Below are 27,830 nucleotides of genomic sequence, written 5' to 3' on the forward strand. Positions count from 1 at the left end.
TGTGCATATTTTGCCTACTTGTATTCTGTGTACACTTGTGCCTGGTGTCTGTGGAGGCCAGAAGAGGCATCAGATCCATTGGATCTGAAGTTACAGACGGTTGTGAACCACCACGTGGGTGCTGGGACGCGAGCCCCCAGGAAGAGCAGCCAGTGCTCTCAAGCACTGAACCACTGTTCAGGCCCCTCTCTGCTCCGTTCTTGTTATTTGTGGTGTCTGCTCAAGATAGGACAAATAGAGGAATCTAGGAGCATCCTCAAAGCTTCCGTTGTAGTCCTTGGCTTTGCATGACCATGAATCATTTTCTTCACTTGCTTTTTCAAGACTACCAGGAAATGCATAAGTATTTAGGGACAAGGGGGACCTTTTACCTTACCTGGTACTTTTCAGGACACTTCATAAGTGGAAGGTTTTTTGGTTTTTTTGGTTTTTTTTTTTTTGGTTTTTTCGAGACAGGGTTTCTTCTGTGTAGCTCTGGCTGTCCTGGAGCTCACTCTGTAGACCAGGCTGGCCTCGAACTCAGAAATCCGCCTGCCTCTGCCTCCCAGAGTGCTGGGATTAAAGGTGTGTGCCACCAATGCCCTGGCTTAAGTGGAAGTTTTACGGCCACATTATACCATTGTTTGCCTGCATTTCCTTTCCGTTAGCTGCTCCTTTCATGTACTGTAAGGGTTCAGGTTGTACTCAGTTGTAAGTAGCTTTTCCCCATTGGAAGCCAGACACTCCTAAGATTATCGGGCTGGATCAGGGTTTCTCAAGGGAGCCATTACTGTTTATGAGACCCCTGGACTCTGGGCTACTAGATGCAAGTTTCATTCCACAGTCGTGTTGATGACCAGTGTCTGTGAACTTTTTCTAGTGTATGTGGGAAAACAATAGAGTCCCTGTTGGAGAACCACTTTCTCACCTTCAGGCACGATGTATTCAGTCTATAAACTCATCTCTTAAACTCTGTCCTTTTGCTCCTACAGAGCCTGTCCCTGTGGGAGATGTGGAGAGAGGCTCCAGGAGTTCTCTACGGGGCCGCTACGGGGAGGTCATGCCTGTGTACCGGCGGGACAGCCACCGAGATGTGCAAGCTGGCAGCCATGACTACCCCGGGGAGGGCATCTACTTGCTCAAGTTTGATAACTCGTACTCCTTGCTCCGAAACAAGACTCTCTACTTCCATATCTACTACACTAGCTGAAGGGTGCTGGGCTAGGGCAGGCTGTGTTTGCTGGCTGAAGCAGGCTGCCAGCTGGTGCCTCTTGTGTGTGAACAAGAGCCTGAAGTTCTGTGTGGGGCTCTGAAGCGCAGGCCCTGCCTGGCATGCCTGACGACTGACCCCATATAGCTTTTCTCCTTTCTTGGCTTCTGCAGGTGGTGGTGTAGTGCTCCTGTCCTATGGTCCCCGACTCTCACTCTTGTTTCTGACTCCAGCAAGCCCTCTCAGCAGGCCCCTATGGGAGGCAGAAGCCTAAAATGAAGTAGGATGTCTTTTGAAAACCTGATTGACTCTGGTAAAGCCCATCATGCAGGTTGCCGCTCACTCTTCTCCAGAGCCTGTAATATTAGCCAGTGTCCTCCGTAACGCCTACCTTCTTTACATTCTGAGGTGCCGGAAGACGGGGAAAGCACACTGTCCATGAAAGAGCCCAATATTTCGGATGGAGAATGCTCTCCCCAGCCTCTCAGCACTGCCATATTCCTGCCCACCCGCGGGGTAGTCTCAGTCTCTAGCTCAGACTGGGAGAGAGACCTCACTGCCTTGAATGGATGTTACCATTCCTGATGATTAGACCCTTCCTCCTTCCTCTTTACCAAGTCCGCGTTTCTGCCATGTAGCAAGAACCTCTAAGCAATGCAAGCTATGGTCAGTGTCCTACGAGAAGAAAAGCAGCCTCTATCACTTCCTGTCTGCAGAGTTATCTCCCTTACTAAGGGTGCTGGTAGTTGATGAAGAAACGGTGGAAGGTAACCACAGAGTTATCTCAGACCTGCCCTTTTGGAAATCAAGTATTAGTCCCCCCACCCCATCTTAGGCCTTGTGTGTTACGTAGAAAGTTTGCTCTGGAACCAAATCATGTCTGCATTTGAAACCCAGTCATGTCTGCAGTGATTCTGGGTTTGTTTTTTTTACACTGAGGACAGAAAGCTTTTGGTGTTCATGGTCCTTAGGGAAAGTAATCATGAGATTTTGCTGTTGCTGCTGTGTGTGCATCTTACTTGACCAAAGCCTGCAGGTGTCAGCCTCTCACAGTCTGTGCCTCCTGAGGTTCTGAGTGGCGGAATGTATGTATTGTAGTGGGTGGCCACAGCAGCAGGTGCTAAGGCCTCAGGTGGAGCGGGCACACAGTGGCATGGGCCTCTGCAGCCATCCGCACCTCTGTGTTTCCCAGTCCGGCTTGTCTGTCATTTTTCTGAATTTTGAATAATTAGGTTTATTTATTACTTTATTTATGTTTTTTAAAGCACATTTCAGATTGCCTGTGAGACAGCTGCCGTCTATTTCTCATAAGGCTTCCCATCTGCTCTGAGCCACGAAGGCCATCTCTTTTATGGCGCTGAAGATGATTTTAGGGCTTGGAAAATGATCATGTGTTTATTGTAATATATCTGCCTTTCAGAGATGAAGGACTCTAACCTAGTCCGTGTTAGGTACAACTCAGTGAGATTCTAAGATGTGATGGATGCAGATAAACTTTACTGACTGACAAGTCAGAAATAACCAAGTACTATTATTTTGGGATGCCAAAGTCCTTTTCCTCCTCTGACACCCTCTTCATAATGTTTCCGTTGGCATATTCCTTTATCATGTGGTTGCCTCACACCAAGCCTCTCTGTCTTACAGGAGTGATCACCCAAAAATCGGGATCTTGCCAGTTTAGGTGTGTGGTCAGGAACAAATCCTGTAGTTCTGTCAACAGGAAGCAAAGTGTGGGCTGTCTGACCTGCCCTAGCCTCTCACGGGCCAGTCAGCAACACAGCTCCATTCTTTCATCACTGCAGATATGCTTTGTAGGGATCCTGACAGAAGTCCACATGCCCTCTAAGCAACAAGTAAACCGTTGGGGTAGTGAAACAGACCAGCTGCTCATCCTGGACTCAGATAGCTGAGGTGAAGTTGAATCATGCTTTTACTGACTGAGTGTACTCTTTATTTAAGAAAACAAAAAAACAAACAAGCACCTCTTCGGAGCTATTCCCAAGTCAGTGGCAGCCTCCACACGTCTCTTGTTTGTTGTGGGCCCCTGACCTGCTCTCAGCCTGGTAGCCAGGCCCCTGACCTGCTCTTAGCCCGGTAGCCAGGCCCCTGGGCTTCCCTGGGGATGCTCCATCCTTCCTTAGGCTTGTTTCTTGTAGTGCAGAGCAGGGAAGTTGAGGGGCTTCTCCTCTCTCTATGTACCTGTCACTTGCTGGGCATTCTGCAACAGTTATTTTTTAGTGATTTTTTTTCCTCACAGAGTTGGTTTTTTATTTTTTTGTCTCATGAACATAAAATACCTAAAGGAAGATATGTCCATAGTATGATGTATTTACTATTCGTGCACTAAATTTTTGTAATAAGAGAACTTGAGAGACAAAGTATTATTTACTGAAATGCAGATAATTATGGAGAACACAGAAGATATACTTTGAAGGTCCTAAGAAGTTTCATTTCCTTGGTCCCTCTATTTTCAAGTTTAAAGAATCAAACAATGACATGAATTATCTGCTTTTATCCTTGCCCTGCTCTCTAGAGCACAAATAAATACTATGCATTTAAAGAAGGGAGTTCTAAGAGAGCAGAGATTAGGATTCTCTTAAATTTCTTCAATTTGTCTAATTTTGCTACTTTGTTAAGAGACAAGGCTTTTTAAAAAGACATATCTAAAGTGCTATTTTTCCAACATCATATTATGAAAACTTTGAGCAAGCAAAAAAGCATTCACTTACATCCCACATATATTTTTAAATTACAAACTGCCAGTTTCTAAACAAAGACTCTAGCATTTAGTTTTCTCTGACGGTATCCACCTGGAGGATGTCCCCATACTCCGTGTCAGCTCTGTTGGAGAGCCCTGCTTACACAGATCTACTCTTTTCAACTTGGGTCTACCTAAGAGGTCTTAACAAAAATGGCCGTCAGCCTCCATCTTTCAGAAAGCTAGCTGTATGTCCCTTCCGACTGTAGCCTCTCTAATGGCCTGTCGGTGTCAAGGTAATTGTGTAGTAGAGTTGGAAACCCATCTGTGGCTCTCTGACACATCCCCCAGGACACTCACGTGCAAACACACTCCTCAGATAACGCATGAAAATAGGTAGCAGCTTGAAAGTAGACTATTCTTAGTTATTTTCCTATGAATGAATTCATGCACTTTAAAAATATTTTATTTGGTATTTAGGAGAAATGGACTTTTAAAGAAGTATATATTGTCCCATTATATGAATATAGATAAGTTAATCTGTAACTGTCATATATTCATGGGATTAGATATTTTTGTGGAGTTTATAATATATACATTTTGATTTTGATGAGTTGTACTCAGTTCCGTCTTTGTGAGGAACGGGCAAAATGCAAACCCTAAAGTTTGTGATTGTATATTTATGTTTAAAGACCACTCTGCAAAAAGTTGCCTTTAATGTCAGAGTCCATTGATTCTAAGGTGTGGGATTGAGTGACCCTAATAATTATGTAGAAGACGTTATTAGTGGACAGAGAGAAGGGGACACAAATTAAGTTTGTGCTGCTTCTAAACTGCCTTTTAAATGAACAGTAAAGGGTGTTCATTTATAAGGGAATAGAACAGAGGCTGGGAAAGGGGCCAAACCATCATCTAAGTCCCGGAATCCATTTAGTGCACTAGTGCTACTTCGTTCGTTGGAACTGTTGTAAGCCAGAGCCTTGCTTGTTCTTGTGCTCAGTGGAAACCTCTCCAGTCCTCTGTGCCATCTCAGCAGGATCAGCTAGATGCATTTTTGGGTAGGTCTTCTCTGCTACATGTAACCTTGACCTGAGGATTAGTTTCCTGTCTCTGTCCTTTGGGGCTGAAGAGAGAGTCAGTTAGTTCAGCTTGTGGTGCAGAAACCACAGTTGTGAATGTATCCTCGAAAGCATAATTAAGATGCATTTGTCCAACCCCACAAACCCTGCAGTCACATGAGTGCTTAGGTACTGTTCAAGCAGGCCTCCCTAGTCTGACAGCAGTGACATGTTATAAGCATATAGAGCACACCACAGTTTTCTCTATCAGGGCTTCTATTTCGAGTTTGTCCTGAGGCTAAACATCCACTTTAACCACTGTCCTTGGTTTTTCCATGACCAGAAGTGTAGAATGTCTACACTTTGGGAAAGGGGAATCATGTGTACCCTTCGGACTCTTCGCTGTTTGAAAAGGCAAGTTTTCATCTGAAGGAAGGGAGCTGATGTCCTTTCTGCTATGTGGGTACTTCGCTAAAGAATATGGGTTCTGTAAAAAGTAAGTCCTTATGTCCATTGTGTGCATGTGGTCAGGGAGGTGCACACTCCTTTGGGGAATAGAAAATAAGGATCGAAACTCAGGTACATGTTGGGTATCTGATTCCCAATGACCCAAGCAGAACTCTCTTTGTTCCTGGTGGCATTTTGGGTGACGCTGAGGGAAGAACTTCTGGATCTCTGTGTATCTGATGCTAGTCACTGACAGACTTGTCCTTTGTGTAACTTATCTAACACTGTAGGCATTCCTAAAGATGATCCACTTATCTAGGTGATACTGGATTAGAGTGACGGGTGATCCAAGTATGCATAGAAACACTGTAAGCACTTTGTGACCAGATTGCAGTCACTGTTCCTGCTGAGATGTAATATTGCCCTCTTGAACCAAGAAGACTAACCAGAGACTCTGAACCACTATCTCAAAGCTGACAAAACACAATCAATGACATAAAGCCTGATAGGGTATCGATAATCTGGCTCCTTTACAAATAGCCATTCCTCATGAACTAAGTACAGAGACAGCCTACTGGCTGTAAAGTTGTAGGGCTGGTCCCTGGTTTGAAGCCATGATCTGATTCTTAGCCTGTAGACTACTGGCATGGCTCTTCATTCAAAGATACAATAAAAATGGCACCCCAGAGACCTAGAGATATACCCTGCTTTATGAAATTTCAGTTTTCTGTCATTTAATTAGGAAGCTTTTTGGCTTATCTGGAATTAAAATTGTATATGTGAAATGATTTTTTAAAGTTCTGACAGAGGATCATGAACGATTCTGAAGTTTGAGTTGAATGATGTCCAGTCTTACTGAAGAGCCCCTAACTCACTGTTGGCCTCAGGGGTCCTCACCTCCTCTCACTCAGGGTTGAATGCCTGCTCTTTCATGGCTCCTTGTTATTGTCATTGTTCATTCTTAGGTTCAGGCCAGGACTCATCTAGAAAACATTATCTTAATTCCTTCCCTCATATCCTTAATAGTACATTTTATTAAGATGTTTTATGTTAGAAATACATCTGTGTTCTGTTTTGAGATTATTGTTCCATAAGTGAATTATCTTTCATCTAATCAGTCTGAGTTATTTCCATTTAGCCTTGTTAAAGAACAAGCCAGTCTGGAAAAAGCAATCCCGTGATGCAAGACATTGGTATATCTATGTTCTCTTAATGGGAAGTATTTTGAAACCCACATTAGAAATGTTTGATGCTTTGTAATACAAACCAAAAGCATTTGCAAATGCTTTGTAATCAAAGTGATAGATTCTAGAGAGCAGAATGGATGAGGACAATGGGAAGGCAGGGAGGTGCTTGGAGATTTCCTAAGCCATGCTGTGCCGTTTGCTTATACGTCCAAAGGGCTACTTTGCAGCCATTGTCTGATCCATCCCTGGTTAAAAGTGATTGTGTTTTCTTTGTAAGTGTTTAATAAGCAGCTGACAACCAGGAAGACACGCTTTCCTTACTGTTTCGTAGCATGTGCTGATGCCATCCAAGGTTACCAAAGGCCTCGAGGGGAAACTATCCCACAGTCTTGCCTTTTTTCTTCAAAATACAAATAAATCCAAACTAATAATCCATCAGAGTCAACTTGTTTCCCATGTTACCCTGTCATGAGAAGCGCTGTCCACATGTATGGTTTGCACACTAAGAACGCAGTACCAATTGTTACTTAGTTCTTCTGTTCTACTGAGTGGTTTTTCTTCTGTCAGACTATATTTTCTCACCTCAAGGCACTGAATGTGTTGCTGATACATGGATGAACCCTGAGCCATGGTTTTAACAGCTCGGTTCTGGTGTTTTTATATTATGTGACAGTTTTATGAGATGCTTTTGTGCATTTTTTGTCTTCTTTTCCATGTTTTGAAATCTGTCATGAATAAACTTTTTCACTGTGCACCTACAATATTTGAGTTCTATCTTATAAGCCGGACTGATGCCCCTTTGAAACGTCATCTTTTCTCTTCAGCTTAAGAGGAAGAGTATTCAATAAACACTTGTTAATCTTTCATAATCTAAGACTAAGAATTAAAAGTTAAGAAAAACTGAGACTAATATGAATGTCTGTCTGTAAATTCCTGTCAGAGGGGATAGAAAGATAGTTCAGCCATCAAGAGCACTTGCTGCTCTCGTAAATGACCCAGGTTCAGTTCCCAGGACCCACATAGTGCCTCACAACCATCTCTAACTCCAGTTCCAGAACTTGATAGTCTCTTCTGGCCTCCAGTGGCATTGCACATGCATGGTACACAGACACACATGCAATCAGAACACCCACACCGAATTAAATTGTAAAATCTTTGGGGTTGGGGAGATGTCCCAGTGGTTTTGAGCACTGGTTGGTCTTGCAGAGCACCTGGGTCTGGCTTCCAGAACCTACACGGTGGCTCACAAGCTATGTCATTCCTGTTCTAAGGGATCGCCTGTCTTCCTCTGACCTCTTCAGGCACCGGGCATGCACATGGTGCCCAGACATATATGCAGGCAAACACTCATGCACATAAGAATTTTAAAACATAAAAATAAATTTGTGGCAGAACATTACAAAATGGGAACTAGGTTTGGGGAAATTAGGTTTATAGCAATGATGGGTTTATTGCAAGCAGAAGGCTACTGCTGTTGATCAGGGTACTATACATACCCGGTACAAAGTACTCTGTATGGGGAGTAACAGATGATGAGCTGTCACTAGCTAGTCCAGGCTGGAGATGGTCAAGCTGTCTGCACTGCACAGGAAGGGGGCTAGTTCCCCTTCCCAGCTTCTCTCACGAGCGGCCTTCTCATGTGCGTAGTCCTGGGACTAGTTCAGGAGTAAGGCTTCTCCTTAGGATGGGGAACCGGGTGGAGAGCACCAGCAGATGTGTCTGTGCTGGTGTGGACACTAACTGGCAGTGTGGACACTTCTGGCTCTGGGAGCCCAGCTGGTCACTAAATGCTTTCCTGCTTCTTAAATCTGCCCTCCCTGGATCTTGTTCTCTCAGAAAGGCTCTGTGTTTATTTCTCTTCCTGGCCTTTGGTGTTAGAAGCCAAGCTTACCCAAGGGTGAGAAAAAGGCTAACGAGTTATTCTGCTGCGTCCAGACTCGGTGGTTTCCAGCCGGCGGGAATGCTCATCTTCTGAGACCCAGCTCAGTCTTAGCTCAACAAGTTGGAGGCCTGCCTATAACTAATGAGTAGACTCGGTGTGAATGTCTACTGGAATCAGGTTCAGTAAGGAATGACTTCCCTATTGTACTTTGGTAAATCTGCCAGGCTTGTTTTGTTTGTTTGTTGGGTTTTTTTGTTTTGTTTTGTTTTTGAGGTAGGGTTTTTTTTTATATCTAATGTTGGCTGTTCTGGAACTCACTCTGTAGACCAGGCTGGCCTCAAACTTGCAGAGATCCGCCTGTTTCAGCTTCCCTAGGGCTGGTATTATAGATGTGAGCAATGACCTCTCAGCTTTGCCAGGCATTTTAACCTGCATCCTCATGTCATCTTCGTGGCTGCCCCTTGACAGATAGCAAGTGTCTTGGTTTCTTCTCTTGCTGTGATAAAAATGTCCATGGCAAAAACAACTTAAAGGAGAGAAGGTTTATTTTAGCTCATAGTCTCAGGTTACAGGCCATAGCGGCAGGGAAGTCAAGGCAGCAGCGTGGGGAGCTGATTATAGTGCACACATGGTGACGGCTCCACTCTCTCTACTCTTCTGGGCCCCAGGATCCTCTGTCCTGGGAATGGTACCATCCATGATGGGCGAGTCTTCCCACCTCAACAGTACCAACAGTACCAACCCCCACAAGCATCCAGAAAGGCCCTTCTTCCTGGTGATTCTAGCTTTATTGACAATTAGCATTAGCAGTTAGAGCAGGTCATGTCTCTGCCTACCCCCTCCTAACACATGACGATAAAAGGATTAAGGCAGAAAGAAGATATATCCTACTGGCTTCATTTCACTAGAGAAAACTCTAATACCTGGAAGAAATATCCTGGACTCCATCAATCTGCTGCTTCCTGCAGATAGAGCTAATGTTCAAGTCCTCTGCTACAACACACTAATTTCTGGACCTGTTCTGGTTTGAATAAAAATGGCCCCCATAGTCGCATAGGAGTGGCACTAATAGGAGGTATGGCCTTCTTGGAGGAAATGTGTCACTGGGGGTGGGCTTTCAGTTTCAGGTTGCTCACACCAGGCCCAGCGTCACATTCTCTTCCTGCTGCCTTCAGATCCACATGTGAATTCTCAGCTACCCCTGCAGCACCATGTCTGCTTACATGCTGCCTTGCTTTCTACCATGATGATAATGGACTGAATTCTGAAACTGTAAGCCTGACCCAATTAAATGTTTTTCTTTTAAGACTTGCCATGGTCATGGTGTCTCCACAGCAGTAGAAACCCTAAGACACCCAGCATCTGGGCCCTACTCCCTTCAGGTACCAGTGGGGCATGGTTTGGGAGCTAAGTCCTCAGTTCGGCAGGTGTGTCAGGCTGTCGACAGGGGTGAGACACTTGGAAAGCCTCTAAGGCCAGCAGCGCCTTGTTGATGTGAATGATGGTAGGGTAGGGGCTTAGGTCCACCTTGAACCTGTGGCAGAGAAACATTTGTGAGCCAAGGCTTTCAGGGACACTGCTGTGGGCAGAGTGAAGTAGAGGCTGGGCTGGGCGAGGTTCAGGGGCTGCAGTACAAGGATAGAAAGCAGCCCTGCTGCGTAGGGACGGGAGCCTCATTCGCTGGGATGCTCTGGGCAGGTCTGGAGTGAGTATCCTCTAACGTCATACACCTTTTCTAAGAAGTGGCTGCTCTGAATTCTGGTGTCAGGCATTTGTATAGACTGATCTATCACCCATGTTGATAGCTTCTTAGAGGAGGGATGCACTATGCATGCCCATATTCTAAAGAGCAAGCAAGATGCCTTCTCGTGGGCTGATGGAGGGGAGTCACAGAGCTCACTTCTAAGCAGATATTCCACATTTGGGTATAGCAGTGTTCTTGGGAGTGGTTCCCCTAGTAAGCCACCTCCCCTAAGGAACAATGGCTGTCAATACAGGGCCACCTAGGCTATAGTGGGGATGGTAGGGTATTTCAATGATTTCTTCTGCCATGTGTATGCTAAGCCAGGGCAACTGATATGGCCTGGTGCAGTAGCTCCTTGGCAGCTAAAGAAGGGCTCACATGAGACGTTATCTCAGTAGTAGATGTGGAGGCCCTGACTGGAGGGGGAACCTGGAGGATGGCGGAGCCTCTTCTTACCTTTCAGCATTTGCCACTTGGGGCACTAAGCACACATCAGCCATGGACACCTACAGGAAGGCCAAGGGGGTTACACAGATTATCACCTAGACTCGCTGGCAAGGCTGGCTGTACCTGCTGCTGACCGTACCAGAGCGGCCATCCAACTTCCTGTATGCTTTGTTTTCCCACCATCCCTAGCATCCCCTCACTGTCTCCTCTGGAACTGCCTGTCCCTGTCACCCAGAGCTGTAGCATTTCTCCCATGTCATGTTCTAGATTCCCTGACAACCAACCTTGTGGTCGCCAGAGAAGGCCTAACTGCCTTAGTGGCTGTCACTGTGCGTGTTGAAGCCACCACGACTAGGCACTTAATGAGGAGTCCTTACAGATAAGGAACCATGGAACAGACTAGCACAGGCCCAAGACCTTATTCTACAGGCATCAAGGGCTCTGTAATCCTAGAATCTCTGGATTCTGAAGGGAGGGATAGTCTAACCCTTCAGCTGATGCCGGGACCACTTCACTGAGTCAGAAGTGTGTTTGTTCTTCTGGCCTGGACACCTCACACTACCTCTACTGCAGTAGTTCAACCTTCCTAGTGCCACAACCCTTTAATACAGCTCCTCGTGTTGTGGTGACCCCCCCCCCCCCACTATAATATTATTTCATCACTAATTCATTACTGTAATTTTGCTACTGTTAGGAATTATAATGTAAATCTGATATGCACGATATTGGGTGTGTGACCCCTGTTAAAGAGCTGTCTGACCCCCAAAGGGTCACAACCCACAGGTTGAGAACTGCTGCTTTAGAGGCAGTGTAGGAGTGAACTGAGGCATTTCCACAGACTGACTGCTCAGAGCAGAGGTTCCTACCAGGAGGCAGGCCCCGGGCATCTCCTTAGGGAAAGGACTTGACTGGCTGAGTGGGAGAAATGTTGGCTTGGGGTCAGCACGAAGGCCACCATGGGCAGGGCTGGGGTCACTTACCTCATCTCCTACACAGTACTTCCCTGCTGTGCTCTGCAGAATCTTCTCCAGGGCTGTGGGGAGGCCACATAGATAACATTTACATCAGCCTCTCAAGGGCTTGGCCTCCATAGGTGGACAGTGAAGAGCTGGGGCACTGGGCAGAGCCTGGTGTAGGGGCTATGGTGGCGAGGACCAAGAAGAATGTCCCCTCCCCTGGCTTCTCTGTCCAGTCTCAGAATAGACAAGACATGCAGTGGGCCAAGGCAACAGCTCTCTCTCACAGACAGCCTGATAGCCTCAAGACTGGCACCCATGCTTGGAGCACTCAATGGGCTGTCACCCACTCTGTGGGACCATAAGCCTCCAGCTGTGGTGGGGTTTGTGGAGGCTCTGGAGCTCGAACACACTTGCGCACCTGCCCAGCCCACCGCCCATCTGTCCACAGCTCTCTTGTCCAGTCTCCTGTCAAGATCAAAGCAGCCTGGGAAGCTGGTTCAGTTGCTTAGACCTCTAAGAGGTCACACTGGGGCAGCTCATAAGACTGAGGACTCACCAGTAAAACCGGAAGTAATAGCCTTCTGGGCCCAAGGCATCTGGTTCTCCTGTCCGACTTGCTTCAGGACAGACAGGTTCTGCACAGCTCAAGAGAGAAAAATATCTGTCATTGCACTGGAGGCCAGCCTGAGTTTGTTCCTCTGCCAAGCCTCTGCAGGGAAGCTCAGTGACCCTCTGCTCTAGCTGTGTATCTGTTCCGCTCCCCTCTGGACCACATGGGCTCTTCCTTCCTTCCACTGAAGTTGGAGTAGCCACCTTCTTGGACTTCCCCAGTGATCCCAAGGATTCTGAAAGCCATGTGAGTTTTGGAGCAATATGCAAGAATCAGTCCATAGGATGCTGGCATGACTGACAGTTCTAGGCACAAACCCAGGCTTATTTCTCTTAATACTTCTCCCTTGGTGTCTTGAAAAGAGAAGCTGTATGATATGGGTGGTGGCGGGGCAGGCCGGGTGTGTTGGATTGGCTTCTAGAGATAATGGCTATGGTGCAGTCCACATGGTTACAACAGCAAGGTGACGCAGCAGTCGGGGCACAGGTGCACAGGGTGAACTTGCTCCTTGCTCTGATACTACTTAGTTGTGTCACCCTGCAAAGTCACTGCTCCCTTTTAGAGCCATTACCCTACAAAGTAGAAGTTAGCACAGATGAGTAATTTTACTACTTGCCTTTCTATTTCACATACGAAAACTTACTTACTTTATAAAAACAAAACAAAAACTTTACAAGAATCCTCGTATTGGCATACTGTGGAAATAGGGGGTTAAGTCCAGACGAGGGAAAATAGCAGATTTGGTAATAAAGCAATTTACGTGGACTCTCTTTGCTTCTCAGTGTCAGGAAAACTTCTGTTTACACTATGCTGAGTCACTATGTTTGAAAATGTATGTATCTTCAAATAATTTATTACTTAAATATACTATGATGAAAAATCACCAGAAAAAAGACACCAATAGACCTGCCCAGTGAAAGGGCTGCCACAGCCTCTCAGTTTGTAACAAACCAAACAAAAACCTAAAACACAACCATGTGAGAAGCATCATAAAGCGAAGTGTGTAAAGCAAGGCCTGCCTGCATGGGTGCTACAGAGCAGAGGAACAGGACTGCCCTGGCTGGAGGCTGGACCTACCCCTGGCCCCTACCCCTTTCCCTGCCTCACACATCTCTATGCTCCTTGGCTTAGCAGCAGAGGTAGGGTCTCATGCTGAGAGAGGACTTCTGGGGTCCCTGCCCCCTTCTGCCATGTGATCCATGTCAAGGCCCCTGAGAGAGACTTTCTCTGTTCCCCTGCTTCCCCCACCCACAGCCGAACACCTCCCTGTGGCTCATGCATGGGTATGAAGGGCTGACCGAGAGGTATACAGGGTGCCGGGGTAACAGTGCCTAACCTGAAGGGGCTGGATACCACTAGCGATGAGGTCAGAAATCATGCGTACGATGGCTCTTTTCTGTGCGTCCTGAGGCAGGAGCCGTGGGATAGGCCGAGTCTCTTCCAGGTACTCCATGATAGCCAGCTGTTCAGAGGGAACATTGAGGCAGGGAGAGGGCTTGGGATCCCTGGACCAGAGGGGAGAGGCCAGCAACTCCCTTTCTGCAATGAATGATGCCAACACTCTCTCCCTTGCCCTCCTCAACCGGCACACTCTAAGGGTCCTTTGGGGACTTTGCTGGACTTGGGTCCCCACATGCTCAACCCTCCTCTCTTCCTTCTCTCTACCATGTACGTAATGATCCCTATTATGCTTGGTCACTTGTAGTTTAGGAAGAGATGTCAGGTCCCCTCATTCAGAACTCTGCCACCCCAAGCCCTCTACTCACTGACTGGCCAATGGTGATTCCATCAATCTTCAATGCTGGCACTTGCTTCATGGGGTTCAGGGTCTGAAAATCCTCAGAGAACTGTGGAGACATGGCTTTGGTGAGCTAGGTGGCCTAGCTTGAGTAGCTTAAGGCAGAACCAAGCAAGTAGGAAAACTGCAGACCAAGCATCCATCCATATTTCTTGTCCTTGGAGGACTTGGTTCCTAAAACCAAGATAACTTCTAGGGAATCCATGCAGTATCCTAGACTCATAAGGTGCAAGCTTTGCCTCAATGGTTTGACTTATGGTTTTCCCTCTACCCTTTAATGTGGTCACTAGGCCAGCTCCTACCTCACTCATCCATTGAGAGGGTCTAGTACAGGGAAAGGCCCCATTACCACCTACCTTCAAATAGTCAGGCCTTCCTACCCTACTACTGCTGCTCAGGAGAGCCAGCTCCAGCCTCCCAGTCATAGGAACTGTAAAAAACAGTTTTCCCTCTAGGTGTCAGCTAGTCCTCTACCTGGTACCCCCTCAAAGTCCAGTCCTCAGGTTGTGGGCCTGGGACAGCCTCCTTACCTGTTGCCCGCCATCCTTTATGAGGTTGATGGGCACTGTCTCATAGTCAATGCCCTTCAGCGCCAGAGCTAGGAGAGACCAGAGTAGAGTTAGGGAATGCCTTCTGGCTAGACTCCACTCTCAAAGGCAGTCCTCCCAGGGTGACAGCAGGAGCCTCCTCTGCTGCTCAGCTCTACCCGGAGTAAAATTTAGGCTGAGAGAGGCCAAAGCACGAAGCGGCATCCATAGTATTTTGCCTTTGGACTTAGTGGGAAGACATGAGCTTAGCATGATCAAGGCTGTGTTCAGTTGCCAGTATCAAATCAAAGCAAATGATTATAGACTTGAGCCAGACTACATGGTTCAAACTGCAGGTTTTCCTCTTAGTAGTTACACAATCAAGGGCAAATTCCTGAACCTTCCTGTGCCTTAGCTGTCTCATTTGTACCGTGGGGACTCTAACAGTCCCTCCCTCCTCTGATGGCTGAGATGGAAAGAGAGTCATGCACACAGAAGCACTGGGCACAGACTTCTTTGGTACGCACTGCAATGCGGGTAGCCTTTGCCAACAGTTGTGCTCACTGGAGAAGCAAAGGGTCAGACCTGGCCTCAAGCAGAGGGCTCTAGTTTCTACTCTCCTGAAATCTCTGTGGTCGACTCCAAACAGTTTTGTTTGATAAGCCAGATCAAATAAGATAAGAACCGAGGGAGGCCAGCTGCTTCCCTGCTGGCTACCAGGGACCTCTGGATTTTGTGAACCTGTTCCAGGCATGGTTGCTAAGGGCTTCTCGAGTGCAGAATGACAGAAGTAGCAGCCCCGAGGTAAAAAACAACCTCTCTTCCTCCCACTCCTACTGTCCTTGTGTTGGACTCTCTGGCAGGAAGTGACATGTAGAAATGGAGGCTTCAGGACAGGGGTGCTGGTTGCTGGAGGACACCATGGGACAGAAGGGGTATGAAGTCCTATGCCCCCCACCCCCAACCCCTCCGCTGGAAGCTGAGCTCTTACCAATTCGAACTCTCCACGAGCAGGAGCTTCGGAAATAGGAGTAGAGGACAGGCTGTGGAGAGAGATGAGGGTGGATATTAACGTAGGTTTGGCAGCTCTCCAGCTATAGGACTCCCCTTGCTGGAAGCAGGCAACAGGCTCTAAGCACTAGTTTCTTCCATGGCGCCCACTGGCCCTCCTTCCTCCAGCCTTCATCTTAGCAACTCAGGTCTGTCTTGGTTTCCTAGTTGGACTACTGGGTTCCTGAGGACCAAGGGCCTCTCAACAGGAAGCAGCTTTCAAGTGTTAGCCTTACCTTGTTAGCCATAGTGTAGCTTCCCAAGGAACTGTCTTTTCTCACAGAGCTGTGAGGGGCAGGGGGCAGAACCCAAGGGGTGGGTCTCAGGAGCCAATGAGAAAGCAGGCTGGATGGGCACCAGAGGATCCTGGACTCTGGTCAGAAAGGGCATCTTTTTTAACTCGTGACACTGGGGCAAACAGTGTAGCCTGGCTTTGAGGTAAGTATGTGGTGAAGTGGGCTCAGAGCAGGCAGGCTCAGGTGAGCACTGAGACAGGAAACAGCAGCCGTTTTATGACCTGAGACAAATTCCTGCCTTCTCCTGGTCTTTAGCTCCTTTGTTTATAAAACAGGCTGCTCTGAAATGCTGGCAGAAGTTCTTTTGCCCCTGGCAGAGAGCGGGGCTTCTTATTTATTGATGCTTTGGTGTCTCTCACCTTGAAGCTCCCTATTCTCAGACGGCCTCATAAAAATAAATGGCAGATATGCCCATTTGCCACAAAGGTGAGGTTGCCTGCTGGAGGTCCCCAAGCATCCCTTCTGCATTTCATAATACCAACGGTTCCTGATTTACCAGTGTTCTACGTGAGAGAAAGTGATATGCATTTGGTTTAGAAACTGTACTTCAGATTTTGAATTTTGGTCTTTTCCCAGGCTGTGTGCCATTGCAGTTAGCTACAGCTTGGTGACAGTGGGCTGGAAAAACTGGGGGGAACCCGACAATCTCTATAGTGTACCCTGCTGTGAGTGGTTTTGTTTTTAGATTTATTGTTATGGGGCTAGAGAGATGGCTTGATGGTTACAGAGCTTGCTGCTTTTCCAGGAGCTTGGGTCCCAGCACCCAAGGCACACAGCTCACAGCTGCCTGGAATCCCAGCTCCAGGAGATTCAACGCCTGGCCCCAGTGAGCATCGACCATCCAGTGAGCGTCGACACTCACCTTCACATAGCTACATGCACACACAATACAGACACATAATTAAAATAACAAAGCCAAAGCTTTGAAAATAGTTTCATCACTTTGAAAAAAAAAATTAACTGTAGATGGTTGTGAACTGTCATGTGGTTGCTGGGAATTGAATCCAGGTCCTCTGGAAGGGCAGACAGTGCTCTTAACTGCTGAGCCATCTCTCCAGCCACCCCCCTCCCCAATAAATGTATTTTTACAATCTTTTCAATTTATGATGTGTTTATCTGGATGTTTTAAACCAGGATATTTCACACACACACACAAACCTTGTCTCTCTCCCTCCCCCCACCCCCACTTTAAAACTTCACGAGACTGTGGAGTTAGCCTCTTAAATAGTAACAACTGATTGGAACACATTAATGGTATACCCCCTGATCTGCCATGAATTTTGTTACCTTTGGGCCCATAGAATGTGTGATCTAAGATTAAAGGGACCGGAAGGTAATGTCTTGGGTGCTTCCTGAGTAGCCATTTCACAGTAGGACTCAGGAATAAGCAATAAGCACTCATGGATCTTCCTACAGACAGTTTCCATAAAGACATGACAGACATTCTGATCTCCTACAGCTCCCTGGACTACAGTCACTTCATCTAAGTCCCCTCTCCTTTTGCTGTTTCCTCAGACCAAGATACCATGTGAGCCAGTTTCCCTGTCCCCTCACCACCAACACAGTAGTTGATAAGAGCAAGGCAACAGGTAGGACCCAGGTTGTCTCAGGGCGGATCCCAAGCCTGGGACTTGTGCCTCATAAGCACCTTCTGTGGGGACAGGGAAGATGGGCATGGCTAGAGGACAGGTGATACAGCCAACGTACTCGGAGGACTTGGGAGGCCACAGTGAATTTTATTTGGAGAGGTATCTCTTTCTTTATCTAAGAAGGCCAGGGGAGCGCTGGGCCCAACAGAGCTTAGACACACTGACCACGAGGGACTGCAAACACGAGTAGAACTGCTGGAGAGGGAGGATGCCTTATGTGTCACACACCTGGCTGTCCCAAGGGTGCCCAGAGTCATGCCGACTGCTCCTACCCTCCCCATGGCCCTTCTGTAGGAAACGGAAATCTTAGGTAATTTCTCTTATTTAGTAGTAACTGTACAGTATAATCTTATACTTCAGGTTATTTCTTCAAAGACCTTTAGTGGATGCCTGAAACCATGTGTTACCCAAACCCTGCATCTATTTTTTTTTTTTCTTATATATCATCTTAGTTTTCCTGTTGCTATGATAAAATGCCCCAACAAAGGCAGTCTAAAGAAGAGTGGCTTATTTTGGCTTATAATTCAATATGTAGTCCATTATTGGGGGTGGGGGTGGGGGAAGAGCAGCCTGAAACAGCTGGTAGGTAACATTGCATCCACAGCATAAACAGCACAATGCACGCGTGTTGGCACGCTGTTGACTTCCCCCTTTATGGGCCCAACCAGACCCAAGCCAGGGAATGGTGTCACTCTTCCATGTCAGTTAGCCTGATAAGACAATCCTAACCTAGAAGCGTGTCTGGAGGTATGTCTTGTGTGTGCTTTTAGGAGCATGGGAAGAGAAATCACAGCTAAACATTAACAGCAAACCACCCGGTGATTTTTGCACTTGAACAGCTACATTTTAATATCAAGTAGAATGTCCGTTTAATCAGCACATCTGGAAGGATCATGTTTCCAACTCTGTAAATATGCATTCTGGCGACTTTAAATTTGCACTTTTTCAGTTAGGAGCTACTTTAGAGTTGCATACATTCCACAGCTGTTTTAATACCACCATTTCTTACATGATTAAAATCCTGAAAAATCACATCTGTATGTGGAAAGTCTATATTAACTTGGTGCAACGTCCTTTGCATCTAATGTGCCGCCTTCCTACATAACGGCCCTCATAAGAGATTGAGTTATAAGTCCCTTCTAAAATACATTCGCAGCTCTATTCCACCAATGGCTTAAATACAAACGGCTCTAGGATGGGCTAAAGAAGTTCGACTTTAAACCCTGGAGGCTCCATATGCCGCGGCCTGGAATCCCAGCACTCGGAAGGCGAGGGCAGGAGAGTCAACGTTCAAAGTCAGGTTGGGCTGCACAGCAAGAGTGTTTCTTATCGCCAAACTGACAAAATTAAAAACCTGAGCAGACACCACAAGTGATTATTAAGGTCGCTAAAGTGTCGCATCTTTCCCTAGCCTTTGGTGCATGCTTGGACCAACAGGTCCCCTGAGGGACATACGCAGGGCGCCGCGGAACTGCAAAGTAGGGAACCATGTTTGAAAGCCCTAGAAGAAGGCTGTCTACCCGGAACAGGGAAGGGCGCTATTGGACGCCCCTCAAAAGTTGTGCAGTTTGGCAAGTTTAGCCTTCCCGGTCCAATCTACCGACACCATAAGGCTCAGCGGCCAGCGCGCAGGTGTAGAGTGACCGGGCCCGCCGCGGTGCACGCCGGGAGTCGTTGTGGAGCCACGCGTCGTGGGCGCGCTCTCAGCCCCGCCCCCCCACAGCTGGTCTCCGCGTTTCTCAGGAGCGACCCTCATCCCAGGACGTGCGGCACAGACCTTCCCGGCTTGCATCTCGCCCGTCGGCCGGCCAAGAAAGTCAGCTCTCGGGACTAGAAGATGACTGAGGCCTAGCGGGGTCCAGAGAGCGAAGGTTGGACTAGATGGCCTCCCCGCTTCGGGCTGGCCCCACCCCTGCCCCCTGAGCTGCTGGGAGTTGTAGTTCATGAGCCATCTCGGCTTCTCTCCGCCTCCCGCAATGTTCAACGCCTCAGGCCGCCTATTAGCCGCCCGGGCGGCCACCACACTTTCAGCCCCGCCCAGAGCCCGGGGCCCGGCGCTCCGCGGCAAACGGAGGGAACTACAAATCCCATGGCACCTCGAGACGCCCTCTTACGACTCCTTGACGGGGCAGCGGACAAGACCCGGCGTGCCTCCGGCCCGGAGGGTGATCCTTAGGAAAGGGAGGATGCCGCCGGCTATAGGCGGTGGCCTAGCGGGCTCCGAGCTGCGTCCCCGTAGGGGCCGCTGTGTGCCGCAGGCTGCCAGAGCCGTGAGCCGAGACGTGGTCCCCGAGGCTGCAGCACGGAAACTTAAACGGCCTGCTTGGAGCTCGCGGCGCTTCCAGGCGGCGGGCTGGTGGGCCACGCTGGCCGTGGTGACGCTGCTGTCCTTTGCCACCCGCTTTCACCGGCTGGACCAGCCGGCGCACATCTGGTAAGTGGCGGAAAGGACTTGGTGGGCACCATGGCAACTGAGAGGGAGTGACGCCACCCTCTGATTGGCCTGAGGGCATGAAGTGGGCGGGATTCATCGGAGGCGCGACAGGTCCGCGGCGGTGGAGAAACTCAGCTGTTTTTGGAGGGGTGTCGGGAGTGTGGGGAACGCTTTCCGGTGTGTCACATCTCAGAGTAGGTTTGCTCTGGTGAGCGTGCCACACTCGGGGTTTGCAAGAGTTGTTCTCGTGTCTTCTAGGCTACCTGGCTTTCAAATGGTGATACTCCGAGGTTCTTTGAACTTTGCTAAGAATATAGTAAATTCATAGTACATAATTTTCCCAAAGCGTGGTTTTCAAAGAAAATAATTCCCATAGAGTAAGGATAGTTTGGGATGGTGGCACAGATTCTGAGCAACAGGTGTTATCCTGTGAGAATTATTTTCTAGGCCTTACTTTGTAATGACAGATGCTTGCTTGAGTCTTGGTTAAATTCCATTTTCTGAGCCCACGGAATTTCTTGATCTTTAGCTGGAAGGTATGTTTTATCTTTTTTATATCACCAAACAGAAACTTAGTGTTGAAGGTGTCACAAGTGGATTTTACCCAAAAGCAAGCAAACACACTACAGGGCTGCTCCTCTAGGACATTAATAAATTAACTGTGAAGCTAATTAATAAATTATCTGTGAAGCTAATTAATAAATTAGGTACATTTTACAACTGGGAGCTGTAACTATTGGGTTAGACTCGAAGGCATTATCACAGGAAGGAGACTGAATATCAGTACCTTTAGAGTCAGGTTCCTCTACCCCTGTCAAATCCTGGTATACATGACATGCCCAAAGAGATAGGTGAACTCACAGTGGGTTACATAAGGGCCAAGGAATGACGAGTTTGGGAAATCTGTTTTACCACAAACCTTAATTAGCCCTGTTCTAGCAGGAGACATTGCCATATCTTCTGTTGCAGGCACAGCCCAAAGAAATGGCCCAGGTCAAATGCAGTCAGGGCATTCTAGGTACATTCTTGGCACCTGTGTGGTTGTCCAGGACATTGATGAAGGACTTTCTCTCCCAACTGGCTTTATTACCCCTCAATCACGCACTGCCTTGGCATCCAGCAGATGTTTCATGTTAATATACAACTCTTATTAGCTGCTCAAATCAGCATAGCTGACAGAGGCAGAGACCAAATCCGTTCAGTTTGTCTCATCTGTGATTTCATTGTGGCTACTGTCAGTGAGACTCCAAGCATCAGGGTGATGCCAGCCTTTGCTGTTTACCTCAACTATGTCCTTCAGGGCCCTGGATACAGCCTCTTACGAATAAGTCCTGATGAGGGACCAGCAGTATAGTCTAAGGACAATCTAGCAGTTATGACCTGTGCAAAGCAGTTTAGATTGATTCTGATCTTTGGTATCATTGCCAGTAATTACAATGCACATCCCATGTAACCCATTCCTTAAATACTAACACATTACCTGAAGAGATGCAGGTCATTCAGTTCAGTTTTATTTGGATCTTCATTCAGTTTGATTTAGGCCACTACTGCATTGGTTTGGTTAAGCCTCATAGGCAGTATCATTGAGTAGTTGAACCTCTGTGACTGTATGGGCATAACTCAGGTCCCTAGTACTTTAGAGAAGCATATATGATACATTCTATAGAGTGTATCAACGAGAGAAAGTTGTACCATCAGTGCATTAGCATGCGTACCACTGAGCTGTTTTTTGGAGAGTTGGTGCTGATGTCATCAGCTACCTCAGAGTATCTCCAGACTGTCCATGTCTATGCTCCTGAGTTCTGTTTGCAGCCACAGGTTGTTACTGTCATCAGCTGCCACTTGTCTTAGGTGGCCCATCTGAATCTTACCTGGCTTTGGGGTTAGACTTAGAGGATAAAGAGAGAATTAATGTTTCTAGTCACTGCATATCTCTAGAGCTCTGATGTCTTTCTTCTTTCCTACAACGCTGCCCATGATGGTAGTGTGTGCCATGCCAGTTTCTGTTTGCCTTCTCTCCCATTGTACCCTATTTCTATCCAGACTTTTTTGTTGTTGTTGTTTTTTACCATGGGCATTGTTAGGAAACTCACAGAAACCTACTATGTCTTCTTTCCAACACCGGTGGCATTGTGGGTAGCCAAGTATCATTGTGTTTATCAAACTCTAGGCAATTTGACTCCAGTAAGACAATACAGGAGATGAAACTAGAATTAAATATGAGTATTGGCATCTTCCCTTATCCTTCTCTGCTGATCTAGGGTGTCTCCAAGAAGAAAGACATCCCATGGTCACGGAACCTGTTTGTCTGAGTAACTTTGTATAGCTCCTCTCCTTTTTCCTGAGGAAACTGGAAATTTCAATACCAATTACCCAGTTTGGTAATTGTGAGGAGATGAATTTTTCTGGGGATGACTACATTAGGACAAGATTGCTTTATAAAAGTGTGCAGGCTAGGAGAAGGTGATAGAGGGAGAGTCAGAAACCCCGTTAGTTGGTTTCTGAGGAAAAGTCCAATGCTTGACAATATCAGTTGTTAATTGATGATGGGAACATGGATTATCTGTTTATTACCTTGACTGTTGGCCCAATTTTTAGATGATCATTGTGACAAAAAGGTGTACTACTGTCCGACTTAAATGGTTTGGAAAACTTATAATAGGACATTAATTTTAAAGACCACAGTGATTTATCCAGTCATGGAACTCAGCCTTTCTGTAATCCGACAAGGCAACAGCAGCAGTGAAGTACTGGTGAGAACCTCAGCTGGGGACAGAATCTGATGCACCAAGTTTCTTAGGAGCAGGGAGTCAATGCCCTATGCAATATAACTTCCTTACTACTCAAAGCAAGTAGGCTAGCTTTGGCAGGAGTCTGGTATACCATGGTGGCTTCCGCTTCAGAGACCCATGGTCCTTTAAAATTTGTGCTCAGTCAGTTCATGACACCACATTTTTTTCTACACCTGGAACAATATAAGCAGCTGGATAGTGTAGGCTTGGTTAAGGACTTCAGTCTAATCAGTCATATCAGACTACATCCTGTATGATGGGTGTCTCCATGAGTAATCCAGACTACTCCATCAGTGGGCAGACAGTTTCCACTTCCCCGAGAGCATCTTGAGTCTCTCAGAACATAGTCTTTCAATTGGTTTGTCAGACCCTTTAACTCTGATTGCAGCCAGCCAGCCAGAGTTATCTTGCTTAGGGCTACTATTGCTGAGATGAAACATGAAAACCAAATCAACTCAGGGTGGAAAGAGTTTATTTGGCTTACATGTCCACATCACTGTTCATTATCAAAGGAAGTCAGGACAGGCACTCGAGCAGGGCAGGAACCTGGAGGTGGAAGCTGATGCAGAGGCCGTGGAGGGTGCTGCTTACTGACGTCCTCCTCACAGCTTGCTCATCTGTTTTCTTATAGAACCTAAGACCACTAGCCCAGGGATGGCACCACCTACAATGGGTTGGACCCTCCCACATCAATCACTAATTAAGAAATGAGCTACAGACTTGCCTACAGCCTGATCATCTGGAGTCATTTTCTTAACTGAGGTTCTCAATTGGCTTTAGTTTGCTAAAAAGATGGCTGCACGGTTAAGAGAATTGGCTGCACTTCTGAAGGACCTAGGTTCAATTCCCAGCAACCACAAGTGTCTGTAACTCAAGTTCCAGGGCATCCCACTCCCTCACACAATCATATATACAGGACAAATACCAGCACACATTATAAAACAATGGCAACAACAATAAAACTATCCAGCACAGTTGTCTTTAGGGCAAGATGGCTTCTTAACCCCCAGAGGACTAGGTACTGGCATTGTAAGGAAGGTCTGAGTCATGGGCCCCAATAGCTGCTGGTAACTGTGTCTCAGGGAGTGGAATAGGTAATAGTTTTTCACAAAGGGATACCTGCTGCTTTAAAGAGAAACCTCCTGAGCCATTTGTTGGTTCTGAACTCCAAGATAACCTATTCCAAAGAGGATATGGAAGGAACTCAGAGTTTTGTGGGGCAATGCACTCCTTCAACAGAGGTTAGTAACTGTATTTAGTATCTGTGTTCAGCAGATGGCACTGTTATCCTAGTGACTAGCTTAGTATTCTAGCAGTCCTTAATGAGTGTGTGTTTGCCTGTTCACTTGCATCTCTCTCTGTGTGTGTGTGTGTTCACATATAGAGGTTGCTATTGAATGTCTTTCTGTGTCTATCTCCACTCATATTTTGAGAGATGAGCTCTCTGAATTTGGACCTGGCAGGCCACTGGGCTCCAGGGATCCTCTTGTCCCTGCATACTCAATGCTGTGATAAAGGGCACTCTACCACACCTGGTTTTTCCATGGTTGCTGAGGATCCAAACTCAGGTCCTCAGGCTTCTTTAATACGTACAAGAGAGGGACAGTTCCTACTCCTGTTGCCCACGGCTTCACTTGGGTAAGAACATTTACTGCCAGGTTCCAGGATGTCTTCTCTTGTATTTGTATCGGACTCAGCCCTTATCCCTTCTTGTTCAGAAAGCTAGGTAAGTCATCAGCCTATGTAGTGCCTGCCCCTCGTTGACGGGCCTTAGATATGTTTTAGCTTGTTTGTAAACTAAGAATTTAACTTGCTGCTGTTTTATGGGTGCTAGTAGAAGAGAAAGTCCTAAATCAATGACAATGGAATTTATTAGGCCTGGCACAGAAAGGCCTGAGTACAGATGAGCCAGGCCCTCACATTCTTGGCATACTCTCCAGGGCTTACAAGCCTGAGAAAGCCATGGAGAACTGCCTCTTCTGACACAAGTAGTAAAATCCAAGAAGAAATGTGTATGCTGCTACTACTGATTTTATTTGAAAAATTTTTGAAGTAAAAATCTCATTTCCCTCTGTTGGTTTGTTTTCCAAATAGACATCAAGACTAACAGAAAATATTGGGAAAGTTCAGTGTCCTGTATTTGTGATAGAACCCCTAAATCCTCTTCGTGTATTATCTGAGTTGAACCCTAATACCTCCATGGGAGGGGCATGAAGACCATGGGTGTTTCATGTCACAGCATTAGTAGCTGATGGAGCTGCGGATAGCTCTCCTTTCTGTGGTCTCTTGCTTACTCTGAATTCTCTCTTTAACATCACCATGTTACTGTTGGTACCTCATTGTGACCTTGGCTAATGCAGCAGCTTTAGTCTCCTGCCCATCTCCTGGGCCCAGTGAATTTAAAATAATAAATAAGACCTAAACATTCCTTGGGAACACGTGAATACATGTAGGGAAGTGATGACTGTTCTGGAGGCTGGCTTGGGGCATAGTTACTGGAAAGCAACCCTTCTTTTGAGCTATAGAAATTAAATAGTGAACAGCCTGGCTCTGTGATGAAGTGGCTGCTTTGTAAAGCTGGTGTGGTTGAATGGCAGAACAGGACTTCACTTTGGGTCAGAAAGTTAAGTACTAGATTCACATATGTACTTGCAAACTTAACATGAGATAGGCATAGGGTTTGGTAATGCTTTTAGTGAGGAAATTTGGCTTTTGTAGACAGCCGGTCATCATAATGGGTCAGCCAGATCAGAGTCAGCAGGTTGTTGGGCAGCACCTGACTCTGCTGTGATAATCTTGACTAAAGGCTCTAATCAGTAGCCTGGCAGTATAGCAGTGTGCACTCTAGGAACAAAGGGTCTCAGACTGAGACGTTTCCAGCCTGGGAAGAAATTGCTGTACAAACCCTTTTCATGTTCCAGGAAAACACAGCTACTTTCAAATAAACTGATAAGAACTCAAGATACAAAAGAAGAATATATTTAACTTAATATGTGGTAACTAGTGGGTAAATATTTGTTAGCCTTTTTCTTTATTGAAATCTAGGCTGATAGCCAGTTTAAAGCTTTTCCTCAAACTACTGTGTCAAAAGCTTTTATTTTTAAGCCAACTTGAATCTTACATGCTTGAAACTCATGATCTTTGGTTTTAATTGTGACTTTAACTATGGCTTATTAAAACTTTATGTTTTTCCTTTAGTTGGGATGAGACTCACTTTGGAAAAATGGGAAGTTACTATATTAACCGCACCTTTTTCTTTGATGTACATCCACCACTGGGAAAGGTAAGCAGTGTGGTAATTGACAATCTCTTATTTGGGCAGATGGCTTCTAAGAACTGGAGCCAAGGGTTAAGTTTGGACTTATTTTTTAGACTTCAGGATTTCTACTTGGATAGAACATCTTTGGTGTTTTGGGGTTCTCTGGGCTCAGAAATGGAGAGGAGCATCCATTAGCTGATGGACGGATACACAAATGCAGTCTGTCCTCACAGCAGTAGGGTGTTCACCCATATAGGAGAATTATGTTCTGATACCAGGAGCTTTCTTGTTCTAGAATGACATAGTAGTGATGATTATACAACCTCGTAGATATATTTAAAACCACTTTTAAGATCATTATGTTATTCATCTTTTTTTCAATTTTATAAAAGAAAACAGCATAATATATAAAGAAAATATGCCCTAGAGAAACTTAAACTATAAAAATTAAATTTTTCCCTCTCTTAAAATCCAATATAAACTGGGCATGGTGTTGATGCATGCCTGTAATCCCAGCACTCTGGGAGGCAGAGGCAGGCGGATTTCTGAGTTCGAGGCCAGCCTGGTCTACAGAGTGAGTTCCAGGACAGTCAGGGCTATACAGAGAAACCCTGTCTTGGAAAAACCAAATCCAAAAAACAAACAAACAAACAACCCAGTATACATACTGACCTGTTCCTCTAACATTTTATACTTAGAGATTCTACCAAATAGTTTACTATTTTAACAACTTCTGAGAAGACAAATGGATTCACAAAAGCCTTTCTTTCCTAACTAAAGACTCAGATCTTAAGATCTTCAGATCTTGGGGTAAAGGCTAGGGGATTTGAGGAAAGCTAGCCCAAGGAGGCCTGAGCACCTCCGGTAGGGATGGGGGGAGGGGACAAAATTGCTATAGGAGGAGGTGTAGGTTCTAAGCCTAGGAAAGGGTGGAAAAACCATGCTTCTTCCTATCTGCATATTAACGACAGAAACAAGCAGTTGTGTTTGGACCTGTGAAGCTAAGAGCAGCTGGGTAAAGCAGTTACTATTGAAACTATGCTGCTGGAGAGAACACTGGTCCCTCCCCCCTCCTCTCCTTTCTCCCCTCCCCTCCCCTTCCCCACTTCTTCCTCTCTGTTTCTGCATTCTCTTTCTGCTTTCAGTCGCTTCTTGCTCATGTGTAGCTCTTTGGCTAGTCCCCACCCCCACCCCCTTTGTGATGAGGAGACTCATTTCCTTTGAGTAGAAGGCCAGGCTCCAGGAGTCAGTCTGCCCAGGCTCTTTCCTAAGAAAGCTGTCAGGTTTCATTTCATAACAAAAAAAAAAAAAATTAAAAGAATGTGAGAGCCCCTTACTGACTTGGCCCTTGAAATTATGGAGTGTTTTCCTCCCTAACTGTTCAGTCTGCACTAGTCCCAAGAATTTAGCTGTGCCACAAGAGAGGGTTTGTTTCAAGCTCTTTAAACAAAAGATCCTTTTCTGGGTGACAGCTGCAGGACAGCATGCCACATTGGTACTTATGTGTCCAGTTGTCAAGGGAAACTGAAGGCTACACATACAGCTGCAGAGCACAGGGACAGAGGAGCCTTTTGCTCTAAACACTTCATCTTTTCGTTCATTCCTCTCTCCTCAGATGCTGATCGGTCTCGCTGGCTACCTGAGTGGCTATGATGGCACCTTTCTGTTCCAGAAGCCTGGGGACAGATACGAGCACCACAGCTACATGGGAATGAGAGGAGTAAGGCTTTCTGTTCACACAGACTGACTGATCCCTGGGGCCACACCCGCTCAGTGTAGATGAAGGGACTTCAGGGGAGGGAGG

At 46.5% G+C, this 27,830-nt stretch overlaps 3 protein-coding genes across 5 annotated transcripts in view; 2 read left to right on the top strand and 1 right to left on the bottom strand.

Moving 5' to 3' along the window:
- The window catches only part of Tmed8 (transmembrane p24 trafficking protein family member 8), a 35,571-nt gene extending 28,231 nt beyond the window's left edge, over positions 1-7,340 (top strand). For all 3 annotated transcript variants that reach the window (XM_052185330.1, XM_052185332.1, XM_052185331.1), the window contains one exon: positions 972-7,340. In XM_052185330.1, the coding sequence (XP_052041290.1) occupies positions 972-1,189 (218 nt within the window). In that variant the 3' untranslated portion in view covers positions 1,190-7,340. The remainder of the gene's footprint in view (positions 1-971) is intronic.
- A 1,648-nt stretch (positions 7,341-8,988) lies between these two features.
- Positions 8,989-19,486, bottom strand: Gstz1 (glutathione S-transferase zeta 1). Its single transcript, XM_052185333.1, has 9 exons — positions 19,319-19,486; positions 15,538-15,589; positions 14,550-14,617; positions 13,988-14,068; positions 13,558-13,683; positions 12,168-12,246; positions 11,633-11,685; positions 10,662-10,711; positions 8,989-9,995 (listed from the first exon to the last, which is right to left on the bottom strand). The coding sequence occupies exons 1-9, from the start codon at positions 19,484-19,486 to the stop codon at positions 9,869-9,871; spliced, it is 804 nt and encodes a 267-aa protein (XP_052041293.1). The 3' UTR covers positions 8,989-9,868.
- Pomt2 (protein O-mannosyltransferase 2) overlaps positions 19,485-27,830 on the top strand; it is a 38,068-nt gene continuing 29,722 nt past the window's right edge. Inside the window, exons 1-3 of the mRNA XM_052185325.1 lie at positions 19,485-19,975; positions 25,966-26,050; positions 27,642-27,746. Coding sequence (XP_052041285.1) covers positions 19,485-19,975; positions 25,966-26,050; positions 27,642-27,746 — 681 coding nt within the window. The remainder of the gene's footprint in view (positions 19,976-25,965; positions 26,051-27,641; positions 27,747-27,830) is intronic.

This window comes from Apodemus sylvaticus, chromosome 6 (genome assembly GCF_947179515.1).
Source record: "Apodemus sylvaticus chromosome 6, mApoSyl1.1, whole genome shotgun sequence".
Classification (NCBI taxonomy): Eukaryota; Metazoa; Chordata; class Mammalia; order Rodentia; family Muridae; genus Apodemus; species Apodemus sylvaticus.

Excerpts from the sequence above, each read along its gene's own strand:
- Gstz1 (XM_052185333.1), bottom strand. The coding sequence starts at position 19,486 with ATGAACTACAACTCCCAGCAGCTCAGGGGGCAGGGGTGGGGCCAGCCC. Across the intron at positions 15,590-19,318 it reads GCGAGATGCAAGCCGGGAAG|CCTGTCCTCTACTCCTATTT; the intron begins GTCTGTGCCGCA and ends CTCTCTCCACAG. Across the intron at positions 14,069-14,549 it reads TAAAGGATGGCGGGCAACAG|TTCTCTGAGGATTTTCAGAC; the intron begins GTAAGGAGGCTG and ends ATGTCTCCACAG.